Source organism: Atractosteus spatula, chromosome 7 (genome assembly GCF_055471065.1).
Source record: "Atractosteus spatula isolate fAtrSpa1 chromosome 7, fAtrSpa1.hap1, whole genome shotgun sequence".
NCBI lineage: Eukaryota > Metazoa > Chordata > Actinopteri > Semionotiformes > Lepisosteidae > Atractosteus > Atractosteus spatula.
The window spans coordinates 16,204,125-16,219,973 of record NC_142712.1 but is presented as its reverse complement, the minus strand read 5'-3'; the positions used below and the strand labels follow the sequence as shown (position 1 = coordinate 16,219,973).

Sequence of the window (15,849 nt, the reverse complement as noted above, 5' to 3'; positions counted from 1 at the left end):
GAGTGAAAGGCTGAAGTTTTAACAGAATGTTGTTTTTTTACCAGGAGAGACAAATTAATGTTCACCCTTTATGCTTTACTGTATATAAACATATCAAATATATTTGATAATAAATTAATTCAAGTGATATAGCATGAATATTGTGTATACTCAGAAGATTATTCAAACAATAATGCAAATACATTCTGTAGCAAATACTGTACATTATGCAGTCTGTTACATAATTAAGTATTTATTTTTAAAAGTCAAGCTGTAACTATTGATTCCTTGAGATCTTATAAAAACTCCCTCAAGTATTTTTCCTCCCTCAAGTCTTTCAACACTGATGTTTTTTTTATTTATGGCTTACATCTTTGTTAACATTTTTTAGTTGGTGGTAAATTCTCAATTTCTCAATTATTTAAAATACTGATATATACATAATAATTTCAGAGTATTAACAAAAATCCCAATAGCTTTTCAGTTTTTACAAGGACTGATAGTAGACATATCAGGTTTCATTATAAATAAAGTATTTTCTTATTAATGTATGTTTCTTTCAGTTACACTTGGAAAAAGCTTAAGAAATTCTGTTTCTCATGATCATATTACCCATAGCTGATACTACAAACACCTATATTGCCAACTGAATATCTCTACAATGCTCAATGCTAATGTACTTTAATGAATGTCCTGTCCTACCATGACATAACTCCTGTTTAAGCTTTCAAAACAAAAAGAGGGGTGGGGACATATCTGATGGTAACACATCCTTAATGTTACATTAATAAATGCAACATCACAACTGTTCCTAAATTGTAATCAGCAGCGATCATGTGTTTTCCTGAGGTAAACAAGCTAATTTTCTCAAAGAAGAATTCACCCCCCCTCCAGCCCCCACTCAACCAGCACCAGCCAGTTGTTTCCCAGATGCCTTTGCTGCTTTCTTAACATTCTTTATCAAAGCTAATGAGGTCAGCCTTTGCCTTTTTTAGAACGAGCAATGTATGGACTTCAGTTCATCAGAGACAGTCAGGCCAAAGCGACCTCATTTGCCACACGCTGTCTGAAAAATTGGCGTTTTACTCCAATTTATGAGGGGCGTGCTGTGCTATTTCCCTATCTCTTCTATGATCCTATTCTTCTCTGGTAAATTGCCTGGTTAATCGGCAATGACAGATCAGGGCTGTAAATAGAACTGGAGGCTCCATGTCCTTGTGCTCAGAGCGCAGCAAAGTCACATTTTACATCGCTGGGCTTGTCATCCACAGGTCTCCCTCTCTTCCCGGAAAAATCCAGTAAACTTTTCAACTTGGCTTTAATTCCATATGTATGGTCTCATATTTGTGAGCTCAGAACCATACGGATTTATGAAAACAGCATTTATTGTCTACAAAACACAGGTGATGTGTGTATGCAACATTTCCTTCTATTTTTTTCTAATTAATACACTGAAATATGATTATCTTCTGTCCACGCAACTAAAATATCATTATTATAAAAGCTTATACAGCCTTGCTTTATGCAAAAGAAAAGGTCTTAAAATTTAGGTATTTTTATTAAACTTTTTTTAAGGTGGCAAATGCAGAGAAACGTACCGTATCTACAAAAGGAATAAGGTAGCCAATTTTACTTTTATTAAAAGAGTTCCAAATTTTACTGGTATATTTTCAATGGGCTATGTACTTGTAAATACGTACACACAGAAGCTAAAATGCATAAAACAGAAAGCATTCTTTTTATTAAAACCATGTCTTCACCTGTGTATATATCGAGAACACGCAAACACCACACAGAGGACACCAAGTATTTAATTGTATTGTTGCACATAGGATCTACCTGTTTCATGATGGTGGCTGCACCGTTATCAGTTATTTAAATTGTATTCTGAATACACCTCTCATATATCTACAGTATAACATACACTGATGAGCCAACTTCTGTATTTGTCTTTCTAAATTTGGATTTCTTAAAGCTGCTAACTTGTTTTTCTTATTTTATGCATGTGGTGTTTCTTATTAGTTAATGGTCTCATGTTGTGTTAAATGTATTATGAATTGTTTTACAAGATTTACCAGTGTGCAAAGCAAATTTCCTCTCTGGGACAATAGATGAAGTATTTGTGCCATTTGATCTCATCATCTTCACTATTAACTGACGGACTCAAAACTTCTACATTTTCTGTCTCTCAATCAAAACACTTTTTGATAAGGAATTTTACTAGATTTATTCTCTTAAAACTCAAGCGTAACGTAACAAACTGCAACTGTATGTCCAGCGACTGTACGTATTTTTACATCTTTACATCATTTTTGGTCCTTTCATGTGGATTCTCCAGCTACTGCCGATTTCTTATCTTGACTCTTTCAGTTTTATTCAGTATGTTCATTTCCCAACATATAACTATACACGGCCGTACAGTACATTAGTCTTGGTCAATATTCAGTGGATATATCCAACCTACAGTATAAGCATCTTAACTGGGTATTTCTGACTAAGTTCAGTTCTACATCTCCTGGCAAGAGCAAATAAACAAATCTTCTTCTGACTGAGTGTAATTAATTCAAATAGTCTGATGGACAAAACTGCAAAACCCACTTAGTTCGGCTCAGTCTGTTTTGCTTGAGGAATGTATTGCTTTTCATTATACAACACTATCACAAATAGTCAAGCTTTGTGGTGGACAGATATGTTGACTCTTATGAAGGTAGCAGTACGACATCTGGAGTTTTCCTAGAGGTAGATGGGGATGACTGTTCATTTACAGGTACAAGAACAACCTGTTCTGTCCTACAGGGATGCTCTTAGGGCTGTCCGATCCCCCTGCTGCTCTAGTCTCACTTACAAGGATCTCAGTAATCCTGCAGTCCTTTGTTCCACCATCAAGAAAAGCTCAACCCAGTTAAGAAGTCTGCTTTTCCTCCCTCCGTTGAACAGTATATTCATTCATACTTTAATGAAAATCTTTCACAACAAAATATATAATATTGATAACCATATGTTTACCATGACTTCTGCAGTCATGACAACTACTGCCACTCCTGCTCTCACAAGTCTGAGTTTCACACCTTTTATTGCTGGAGGTGCTATAGACCCTACAGTGCTGAAAAACTACTGTCATATTTTCAATTTGCATTCCTTGCAAATTCCGGAGAGTTTTTTGTAGCATTATTGCAATGTTATTTTTAATTTAATATGCTTTCCAGTAGGAGGTTAGGCAAATCATACTGAAAGAGCCTTGTTAAGGTAATTAAAATCTTGCTGATGGTTTCTGACTCCTGGGTCTTGTAATTGTCTTCTCCTTCTGGATTTACAGTAAGTGCAGGTTTTGACGATATCAATCACAGCATGCTACTGCATCACATGCATCATCATCTAGTGGTCTCAGGTGCTTTCCTTCATTGGCTTGGCTCCCATTTGGTAACAAGCAGGCAATTTGGAATTCCTGACTTTTTTATATCTGATGTTGTCACAGTTACTGAGGGTGTATGACACAACACTTTGTTTGGACTGTTTTGTACATTCACCATCAGATTATTCACCATCATGGTGCTGAGATTCACTGTTATGCTGATTTACTAATTCACATTCACTTCGGTAAATTACAGTTGGTTGTCTTATATTAAGATATGGATGCAACAGAGATTCATCTTAACCTAAACTGTGATAAGACTGAGTTTGTTTTTACTGGGTCCCAATTCCACATGCAATGTTGGTTATTTCAGTGTTGCCGTTATTGAAATCACTGAAAATTACCACTTGACTTTATGATGTCACAATGAAACATTTTTACAAGATTTATTGGTTGTGGCCCTCACTCTATCTGATGCTAAACAAATACTTGTCTTATACTTGTCTTAATTTCATAAAGATTTGACTACTTTATGGCCTTACTTAGTGGATAATCTACTAAAATACTGAGCAAGGTTTACTATGTCCAGAATTGTTAACTAACTAAACTACAGAAAATACTACAGAATGCCTGTCCTGGCTAAACTGTATTGGCTCCTGGTTAACAGAGAATGTAAAGGATTTCTTGCTTAATAAAGCACTGACTGGTCTCACTTCGGGTTACCTTAAGAACCTACTGCATAAGCACAGTCTAACACAAGCTAAGATTCGCAGATCCAGGTCTTCTTAGTCTATATAAAACCAGGCTCTACACAATGGGCAACAGAGCCTATTTTGCAGTGCCATGAATTGCCCAAATTCTTTACAGATGCAGTAACAATTGACGTTTTTAAAATACACTTCTTTTACAACAGCTTTAATAAATCACAAGCCTCACTTAGTCTACCTACTGTGATTTTTTACATTTATGTTTTAAAAAGTATTTATGAATAAAATGTTTCCAAAACGCTATTCCAGACACATTGCCTCTTCACACATCCTGCTGGAGAGAGCTTTGTTAGCCTGATTTTGAGGGCATGAAAGCGCTTGATTTCTTTTCATCTGTCACGAAAGAAAACAGCACTTGAATGGGAGGTGCCATCAGACGGAATGAAAGTAAAAAGAAAGAAACCTGTGCTTGTGGGCGAGTTGATTTCTTGTCGGATGCTTCTTCCAGACTGGCTCCCTGATCTGGCGGTCTCTCTCTGTGGCTCCAGGATGTCGCGGTACTTTGACACCATTAAGACAGAAATAAAGTACACCACAGCCAGCGCAAGAAACTGGGCCTGTTTACTGTCGTCCTGTGAACAGAGACACACAGTCACCACAACACTCAGACATTTCAAACAAATCTGAGACTGCAAGAGAGGTTTATAAAATAACAATTTATAAAATTGCCTAGCAAGGACACTGGTTTAAAATGTTGGCCACAGAGCAGAGAAATCGGAGAACTTGTTTCAGCAGCCAGCACTTCAGATACAAAACACAAGATAATTTCTGGATTCATTTCACATATTAGAAAGAAACTTCAAGGCACTGATATACTGTACATACTGCTTTGTATGTTAACAAAATAAATATGAATTTGAAATGAATCTAAGATCCCAGTTAAGGCAGGCATTTAAGAACCTTATAACTTTATTATATTTCAGAAATATGGCAATTAGCCCAATATCTTATGTACATGTCACATTTTAAATACCACAAAAGCATACTTTAGAACCTTTACAGAACCTACTACATTAGACTGTTTAAAATTTATTAAATCATAATGCTAAATATTAACATATCAGTGACATTCTGATACCTTTGATGAAGTGAAGGGGGGTATCTACTTAACTTAAATGTTTCAAGAAATCATTTAAAGATGCCAGAAGAAAATAGTCACGTTTTGTGAGAAGTACTTAATGCCGCCAAACTCAGACTTGACGCAAGGCAGCAGTTTTGTCAACAATTAATGACAATTCTTCTTCTCTAAAGTGCACACTGCTCAATGTTGGTCAGAGTGTGAGGCAATGTGAGTATGCTGAGACCATGAATAGTTAACTTCACAATGCTAATAAAAAACTGAAAAACAGACAATGTGTTGAAAATTAGATTTCTGACTACAGATACTACAGACGTACGGCCATATCTTTCCAATCGGAAATGTTCATTAAGATTTAAAAAAACAGAACGGGCCAGAAGAACCATGCTGCATGCAGACTCACCACATCCCGGAATACTACTGCCCGAAGACGATTAATGTCCACATCCTGCAACAGTCTGTCAGGGTCCTTGATAGGAGAAAGGTTACTGGGAACATTCTCTATGGTAGTCTGAAGCAAAAAATATACAGCACATCTTTCAAACCCCCTTAAACACGGTTCTGCAATTCTATTTAATAATTCAATTACTACATGAGCTGCAGAAACATATACTGTAACATACACATACTCATTTTCATGGTAACTAGTATTCCAGACACCCATAGTCTGCGTTTTCATGCAAACTAAGAATCTTTATCATTATTTGTACAAATATGAGTACAGGTATTAGGGTTTTAGGAATGGTGGAGTAGTTTGGAAAACATTTCCCTAAACACAGATTATAAAAAGGCGATACCAATCCATAATAGTGAGCCTGAATTGTAAAAATAAAATATTTAACAGGCTTTTAATCGTGGCAATGTTTTGGGAGGCAAGTTTGTGATCTTACAAATCAGTAGAACCAATGAACTGAGTTAAACAATTCAATTGTTTAGTGAAATGGAACACAATATACCTGAAGAGAGTATAGGAACCTACAGTTTGTAAAGAAAACATTTCATAGATAATATACTGCAGGAAAAATTCAGTAACTTCAAGTTTCTGGGGACTAATTCTGAAAGAAATAATTTTTATGTCAAAGTGTGAAAAGGGATTACTTCAAAAAGGAATTCGAAGCTGCTCAGTAAAATTACCTTGCTGGCCGGGGTCCCACTCTGCAGGGTCTCCTGTGTCTTACTGTTGGGCATGGACGGTTTTGTGGTCCTGTCACGTTGCCTCTGTCTGCACTCAAGGCAGTTCCGTACAGCGACGCAGCACACTGGAAAAAGAAGGTTTTTTCACGGGAAGCGCAGGGTGCACTCTGTGAGGAATTCTGGGAGTTAACAGAGTGATCCCAAGATCCTGTCCTTCACAGAACAGCCAGGGTTCATTTGTAGTAGCAGGCATGTGGCCTCCTAAAACCCTTATTAGTTCATGCAGAGACCCAGCTATAACAGTGTATTAGGGAAGAAAGTTATTTGTTTATGGCCGTTGTCAGTATTTGGAACAGTTAAACAGTTAAAACGTGCTTCAACTGTCTTGTGAGACATTTTTTTTTAGTAATAATGGGACTCATTATTTTCCCCTGCAGCTCCTTAATTTCCACTGCCAATTAACTAGAAAGGATGTTTGACAGTGGATTTTCCAAATTATATACATATTGAACACTGTTTTCTTACAGGTTCTGCTGTTTCATTTTCAATATGGAGGGAAAAAACTTGGAATGTTAAAAAATAAAGCAACGTATTATAAAATATGAAAAGCTGGAAACCAAACTTATCAGGCTTTTGGATTTCAAGCAATATGCAGTGCTGTTTCATGTCGCCTAAAAAAGGCCCAATGTCTGGAGATGAACAAACAATGGGTTTAGCATTCCTATGGCTCAAATTTTGCAAGGAAATTTGGAAGGCATTTCTAAAAATACTTAAAAAACAGAATTATGATAGGAAAAAATTATTTTGCACAGGAATATTAAAAGTAGTGATATGTTAAAAATTACTACAAGGTAATGGAATATACAGTACTACTGTATATTCCTACAGTAGATATCCAATCTGAGGATCTCTTCCATACATTTCTTTCATCAGTTTTATGCACCCCCTCCCCCTTCACTGTTTTTACTTATGCCCTCTGGCTCATGTTTCACTAGTTTTGAAGCGGTCCACTGGGCTGATTTTCTCCATGTCATTGAGGATTATGAAAATGTATCGTGTACTTCCATAGTCTATAGCCTTCTCTGTTCAAGACCGAATCAGTTAAATTATTTTAGCATTAATGTGGGAAATGCTGAAAATGATTGTTCTGGTGATGAAAACATCTTTATAACATTCCTACAGTAATTGCTGACTGTATTCTAGATAAGGTCGTAATAGTGTATTGTGCAATTTTAACACAACTTAATTTAAACTCTACACTTTGAACTGCATAATTTATAACTAAATAAGTGTCACGTTCAGTAGTGGTGATTTAACAGCCTTAACTATGAACCACTAAGTGTGACACCTTATAAAGTAATGATACTTAATGGTTGAGGAAGGCCATCTGAAGAATGTTAAAAAGGGGCTGAGCTAGACCCGCTCCCACCAGCCAGGCAGACCCACCTTACTAAAATCTCACATCGCCACGGAAACACTCACCGAGCCTAAGGCACTGCCGCATGAGGCCTCCCGAGGACATGTTCTTCTCCGCTTCAATCTCGCTGAAGTTGAGGGAGCTGGCGAACACCAGCACATCCACCATGGCCATCAGCCGGCTGAGGAACGTCACGGCCGTCTCCGCGGACATCCCCTGCGTAGCTTCGATGTTCTCCAGCTCCATCTTTGAAGAACATTGAACAGAAAACATCAAATACTCTGCTTTACTTAATAACTTCAGAGCCAGACGTACATTACTCTCTTCTAAAAGGGGTTTCTACAGGAGTTCTGCTGTCTTGTGCTGTTCTCAAAGAACAAGTATCTTAAATGCCAATCACAATGTGAAAGACATTTCTAAACTGCTGAGCAAAAAAAAAGATGCTAGTAGATGCATGTCTTTGAGGTATTTTTTCAGATACTGTCACTGTCATATGCATACCTATTTACTCACAATCTTAAAATCAGTGTGTCCCGACATACAAAAATGCCAAATGTTCTCTCAGAGGAGCCTGAATTAACGACTTACACTTGCCCCACTGAATTTGGTATCTTTTTAACATTTTGGCCACTGAGTATAGCTGTGGTTGCTCTTCAATCACAAATTTTAACAGTCAAACAAATTCTCAGAAAAATACACCGAAGTCAACAACAAAGTTTGCTTTATCCTTTCCTGCATTGCAAGAAGTCATGCATACAGTAACTAGGTGTGCGTGAATGGTGTAATGATGGAAACTGCCGTTTCTGGTTTATATCGAGTGTGGGAACAACACAAACAGCCAAAACACGGTGTGCTTCCCCCCTGCCTCCCAGAGCTCCACCACTGAAGTCAAGAAGAATGTCATCGGTGTCATCGGGGGTGAGAGGAAGAGCAGTTAGTCTCCATGCCTGAATAAGTGTTGCCGTGCCAATTATGAAGAGTCGATAAAGGCAACACCTGTCAGCTGAGGAGCAGGTCCTAGAGTATTCAGGTCTCACAGCCCCTACCCCCTCTGACTTCAAGCTTGAAATTGAGATGGGCTACTTATTGACAGTGTTGCTGAAGAACTGAAATGAATTTTACCATGGCTTTAAAAATGTCACAAAACACCCTGTGACATTCAAGGATTTTATAGCCACTGCCTGCCTTGTGCTTCACTGGACTGCACATAATTTATCAACACAAAGTTGGCAGCTTTATGTTTTAGTTTTTATTTGGTGTTTTCATCCCAAATCATTTATATTCCAGGTGTTGCCTACTGAAGGATCCGCACTAAGAGCAATCCAAAGGAGATGAAACTCCCCCACAATTATGCTTTAACTTGAATGTGGTTGACGTCTGAGCTTATAAATCAGAGCATCTGTAGAGACGCTGTACTGTACATATTACAAGGGGGGCAGCTCTTTTGGAATCTTAACTCATCTATGTGTCTGTAACTAGTTTGTTCTTTATCTGCATGATTCATCAGTGAATACTCATTTTAAGTGTAAACTGAATGTATCATATTATACCATCACCAACCATACACAATGTTTCACTACAATATCTTATGTTCCTGACAGGACATACTGGATGTACAATTTGGGGTTATTTTTGTGTCTCTCGCGATTTTCTGGTTTTCTAATTTTTTTGTAAGGCCACTTAGCATTACAGACAGCCATGTTGTAAGAGTTAAGATTTTGAAGCACACAAAGCAGCAACAAATAATGAAATATGAAAAAAAACATGGATTGAAAAGAAAACAAAAACAGTGGTTCAATATTTTGTAATAATGTTTTTGGGCAGTGAAACACAGGCACATAGCTTTAAATCCAAACATGCTACCTATTTTCTGAGAGTAATGCAAAAGGTTCAAATTGTAAAAGACGAGTTACTGGTAGAGAAATGATAAGAGATCTTGTTTTGTTATTTAAAAATAATTTGTCTGGTGTTAGATTAAAAGAAGGGCCAATACTGCAGTAAAGAAAGAAGCTTTTAAAGTCTGGCATTACTTCATGAACGAAATTAAATTTACAGTTTAGTCAGCAACACAGTGAGGGAGCAGGTTGTTTTAATTTTACTTGGTGTGTTTTTGGTGTAGGAAGGGCGAGGGGGGATAGTTACATCTGGGGTAACACAAGCAGACTAAATACAGAATAGGCAGGAGTTAATCCCACTTGGACTCGACAGCTACCCACCTCACCAACAGAGCCTACACTGTTAGACAATGGGGCAACCTCATCACTCTTTGCCACTACTCGAGCTAAAGCCTCCCTTGGGAAGAGATGTGAGCAACCACTTGCTTCAGTCTTACATGTTAACAAAGAAGGAAACAGCTTTGAAAATCATCATTTTAAAAAAAAAACAGAACAAGAAAAATTCACAGTGCTGGTTCTTGCTCTCTATTCTCTTAATGTAAGCAAAGGCATGAGGGTAAAATGAGCTTCTGCTGTACAAAATCGGTCATTTCCTAAATGCGATGAAACACTTTAATAGAGCTGGCACTTTTATCCAAATTAACTATAAAGACTAGAGAGTGGGCTACTCATAGACCTGTTTTACAGTGCATGGTCGTCAGAGGGACAGAGTAGAAGAAGGCTAAGGGTGTGAGTACACTGTGATATGTAGGAAATGCCAGAGCTTAAACCAGGAATTTTCTAGCAGCAATTCCTTAACTATGAGTACAGTTTTGGATTCTAAGGTGTCCTAGAAAGATTTTTGCAAGATTTTGATGTTGCTGTTAATATTTTCAAATTGCCCATTTAGCAATATTAAGAAGCAGTTAAATCAATGTAATTATTCCTTTGTTAATAGATTTAAATCTAATGTATTTATAATAGTAAACATACAGTAATATAATGTTTATAATAATGCCCTCCCCTGTTTTATTTTGTGTGAGGGGAGCTATTAAAGAAGTGCTACATTCATAATAGCTTATATTTCATTATATCTACATTTATAATATAGTCATGAAAGCGTTAATACAAGAAGAAGAAAACTTGATTAAGCATGTTACAGAAAGACATGAAATGCATTTGGATTATGTAATTAACAAAATGATCTAACAGTAAATATCCTTGTGTGAATAAGTATGTGAACCCTTAGAGTGATAACTCCTTCTGCATCAATGACTTGAATTAGACATTTCCTATAACTGTTTCAGTGTCACATTGGCTTTTAGGAATCGTGGCCCATTCTTTCTTATCTATCCTCTTCATGTCAGTGCCATTTGAGGGTTTCCTTGCATAAGCAGCTTGCTTCAAATGCTGCCATAACATTTTAATGGGGTTTAAGTCCAGACATGACCTACTTTCAGCTCAGTTTCTGCTGAAAAATGGATAGCCTGACATTTTCCTCCATAATTTGCTGATAAAATGCCATGGTTTATGGTTCCATCAACGATGGCAAGCTGTCTAAGTCCTGAGGAAATAAAGCAGCTCCAAACCATGATACTCCCACCACTATGCTTGAGGGTCAGAATCAGATTATACTTTCAGAAAACTGTTGGGGTTTGGATGTCTCCACACAAACCACTTCTCATTGTGGCCAAAAATGCTTCAAGTAGTCTTATGAATTATCCAGGTTCTCTCTCTGGCGAATTCGAGGCTGGTGGTGATGTTTTTGTTTAGGGAGCAATGATATCGATGGATACTACTAGACTAGAGTCTCTGTGGTTTTTGAATATTTTCCATTTGTAGACTCAGACTGTAGATGTTTTGTCCCCAAATGTTTTATAACCCTCGTCTGACTGATAAGCATTAAGTAGTCTTTTCAGGGAAGACCTCTGTTATTTCTCTTGTCAGGGCATGACATGTTTCCACTAACCTGTATGGTGAAGACCAAATGTTATAGGACAGGACTGCCTAAACTCAGTCCTTGTTTACTTTTTACCCAATTAAATCTAATAACCTGCTTTTCTGTGCTAGAGGTTTACTTATTATTTCAGATACACTCCCCAAATATTTTTTTCTATTTCACAGAACACTGCAACTCAAAAAATTAAATAAGTAAATATAAACTCAGGTTCAAACATGGGTAATATGGTAAGAAACTGGAATTCCCATAATTATACTAGGGGCTGACAAACTTTCTCTCAGACCATATACTAATTTAATTAATCCATGAATACATTTATTTTATTCACTTTTATTCTGAAGAAAATGATACTCCCAGGTGGAAGAACTCAACACACAAGCCATAATGTGGTGATGCTATACACCTTGTTCACTAATCTTACTTAAATATAAGGCAGAATATTAATTCATATAAATAAATGAATATCTAGATAAGGGACTGAAATATTAAGCAGGTCTATGTTTCTATAACACGTTTCAGGCTGTACAAAGAAAATAGTTCTTTATGTAGATTACACTTTAACATCACTACAGTACATCTATTTTACAAAAGCCATGAGTAACTTTTCTTTAATTGAGCAACTTAAATACCACTGTTCAAGGATATGCATTAACACTGCAACCACTCATTTTCTGAGAAAGTCCCATTTGAAATGAGGAAAAAAAAATCTGTTATCAATCAGAACCTTCTTTTTGAACATGCAACTAAAAAAACTAGTGCATTATAAAAGAGAAACTGAAACTTACAGCAGTTATACTAACCTTAGAGCTCTGGACATGCAACAGACAAAACGGACAACAGAATACAACAACACGAGAAAAAAAAATGAAAAAAGATTAAAATCAAAAGAAACTGCAGTCTTTCATGATATTTAACTACATATTTGTTCACTATGGACTTGGATATTCATTTTTTCTTAATCTGGCATTAGAAACGAGCAATAAAATAATAATCAAGCTATGAGTAAAAAAAAAAGCTCTAGCAAAATTATTCAACATGTTATCAAAGCATCACTTAATCAAGCCAAGCATAAATAGATATTCATTTGTCTTAGAGGCAGTGATAAACCACATTTCAATTCTGCTGTTCAATAATACATGCATTCCATTCCACGATGCTCCCACTAACATGCAACCTTCCAGTTCTCCCACTAGGTGGCACTAAGTCCTTGCAGATGGAAGATTGCCCACTTACAGAAGGAGATGTAGCTGCAGAAAGTAATGGCAATATTCCTCCACAGGCGATAATTATGTTGTCTACCATCTGGGAAATGAGGTGAATCGTATTATGTACAAAAATGATGTTCTCGTTACTGTTCACAAAGTCCATGACTGATTTGGTTGAATGGCTGAAAAAAAAAGAAGAAAAATATTTGTCCACACTGTAAAAAGGAGTCGCCGGACACAGTATCAAAATTAGAGATAATGTTTAACACCAAGCCAAGTGAACAGCACTTTGTAAAGAGTTTTTCGCTCAGATACGAGAAAATTATCTTGAGGGGAAAAAGTTTGTGGCACCTGTACATCACACAAACAAGTCACATTCGTTTGATTAAATTTAAGATGCATCGAAAGCCAGAAAAGTATGTTTGTAAATACTGTACAGTATGTCATGTGGACTCTGCATTTAATTTTTTTAAATAAAACATTCAGATATTTTGATACTTGTAATAGTCCATATAAAATTTTATCATGATTCAACAACCAACAGACCTAGAGAAGAATAATGTTAAAAATATTTATCAATATATCTAAAAATTGAATGTTTTTTTAGAGTATACAGCATCCATACATCCATATGGCAAATTCAGCCAGAAAGGAAACATTAATACACAGCCTTAGAACAGAACAATAGGACCCAGGTTCAACAGCATGTTTTTTTTTTCCTGCATAATCTCTTTTCCCTATCCCACTTGTCAAGAGATGGTAATTTCAGGCTGCCCATAGTAAGGGCTGTCACTGTTGCTCACTTACTGGCGATCATATGCATGCTGCCTTCTTTTTCATTAACCAATTTATTAATTCTTAATTTCATTTGAGAAAAAATGTAACATTTTTCCTCGACTCCCCAAAATCACCCTCATGTATCCCTGATCGCCATCATTGGTGCCCCACTTTTATCAATTATCAAGACTAAAGTCGGGTATCTACTGTTGAAGCCCAAGTAGAAAAACTTTGATGGCACAACCAGCTACACCCCAAGTTCTGGTCATCCATTCTGCTACCCCCCACCATGCACCCCAGATTACCTTAAAGATGCTACAGTGTCAAAACAGAACAATTCATTCTGTCTTCAAATACAGTAGCTGGATGGTGTCATTTTCTTCTACCCTCATGTACTACAATTGGCTGTAATTTCTCTGGTGTCAATCTTTTGTTCTGCTGACTACCTTTCACTTTGGAAAAACTGATACGACTATAACATTTGCTCAGGTGATTAAAATAAAAAGAAACGGCAGGCTTGCATGGTACTGAACTAGATATCTGTTTACGTAGGACTTTGAGATCCTTTTTTTTCTTAATCTGGCACTAGAAAGAATAAATAATCAAGCTAGGAATAAAAAAAAGCTCTAGCAAAATTATGCAACGTTATCAAAGCATCACTTAATCAAACCAAGCATACACTGTACATAGATACAGTATTCATTAGTCTTAAAGGCAGTGATAAGCCACATTTTAATTCCTCTGTTCAATAATGCATGCAATAAATACTCATTCACACAGAACAAAGTGGAAGTAAACCCATGTTACAGATTTCTTTGGCTGGGTGTAAAAAAGGAATGTGTTGTGGTAACCCAGTCCTTTTCATTGTAGAGAGAATGACAGCAAGCACCTTCAAATGAATAGAATGCCATGAAAAAACATTGCAGGAAACCAATATCTTCTGAAGGGTAAAGCATAAAAACTGGTCACCATGAGATATGGCACATATTGAGTTTCATTTAGTTAACAGAAAAGTGTGAAAGTTTGAGCTTCCAAGATAAAAGCCAGCCACCACTGTAATCGAAGCTCCTTTAATAACCATGTGCTGTACCACATGTGGGTTTCTGGGTTACCTTCTCCAAACGTGTACGTCTGTCTCCAGGGCGAAGAGCAGATCAGTGAGCAGCCTCTGGTGCATGGGTGACCACTTGAACTCTGGAATCCGGAACATGGTGGTCCGCGGGCCGGGGCTGAACTGACGCCTCTGCTCCTCTGTCATGGGCATCCCTCGGAAGCCAAGGTCTACCCGCAGGTCTCGGTCCATCTGACTGCCCGCTCGCCCATGGAGAGCCTGTGGCACAGAGCAGCCCACTCACCTCCTGTCCTTTCACACCTACACACTGCTACCAGTGCCAGCACAACACAGGGGGCTCCCATTAAGTTTTGTGTGTGTCATAACCCACTTGCCCTTAGACTAGAAATACTTGTTATCTATAGAATTATGATTAGTCTCTATAAATGTAATCTTAAATTTACATGAACAGCCAAAATGCACAATTACAAAAGCCGCAAGAGCTACAGAAATAACTTAAAAGAAAGCACAGTTGAAGTCAGCAGATGTATTAAAGACTCTTCCTGGGTCAAGTTTGGCTACCCTTTGAAAATGCAGAACACTACAAAAATGTAATTGCTGGTTTCTAAATTAATAACACAGAAGAACAACTTCCACCCTATCATCATTTTTTCCAGTCGCAGGTTTCAGAGACTTATTAATAGACCATTTTCTATTAAACAGATGACTGTTTCAGGCTCCACATGGAGCCTCCATTAAAATTACAGCTCACTGCCAGAATAATTCAAGGAGCCCAGTATGAAGGCACACTGTTAGTATTCAGTAAAGCAAAAACTGGTTTAGTTCTAAATCCAACAGGGGATTTGCATCCACACTGGGGTGAGTTTGTCACATAAGTGGTTCTCCTCACTTTGTTATGTTAATTAAGATGCTGGTACTTACTCTTTTACTGTAGTATAGAAATATTAGTGCTGTTAGCCTCTACCTAAAAATAGCTATTTTTTCAGTACATGGTTAAGAGTTCTGGGCAGGAGAAATTTAATACTTCTAGACTTCTACTTTTTATGAACCCCATGGTTATTTAAGGCAGAGACAGAGTGACTATGTAATTCCTCCATTAGTCACTAGAGGCCAGACACAACCTGCCTTCCAAGAACAACGGTATGAAGCTCCTTCGAAACAAAAAACAACCTAGACTTGATACTAAATTGGTTGATTGTTACTGTGTTTATGCATTACCGACAAAGTCAACTAA

General features: G+C 37.1%; 1 protein-coding gene across 5 annotated transcripts in view; it reads right to left on the bottom strand.

Moving 5' to 3' along the window:
* The window catches only part of nbeaa (neurobeachin a), a 356,961-nt gene that overhangs the window by 180,603 nt on the left and 160,509 nt on the right, over positions 1-15,849 (bottom strand). Inside the window, exons 23-29 of one of the 5 annotated variants that reach the window (XM_088922429.1) lie at positions 14,656-14,873; positions 12,795-12,948; positions 12,347-12,370; positions 7,793-7,973; positions 6,311-6,435; positions 5,580-5,687; positions 4,502-4,670 (exon numbers count right to left, since the gene is read on the bottom strand). In XM_088922429.1, the coding sequence (XP_088778555.1) occupies positions 4,502-4,670; positions 5,580-5,687; positions 6,311-6,435; positions 7,793-7,973; positions 12,347-12,370; positions 12,795-12,948; positions 14,656-14,873 (979 nt within the window). Of the gene's footprint in view, positions 1-4,501; positions 4,671-5,579; positions 5,738-6,310; positions 6,436-7,792; positions 7,974-9,943; positions 10,003-12,346; positions 12,371-12,751; positions 12,949-14,655; positions 14,874-15,849 lie in introns of all 5 variants that reach the window. The other 4 variants (XM_088922430.1, XM_088922431.1, XM_088922432.1 and 1 more) reach the window with 4 other exon arrangements.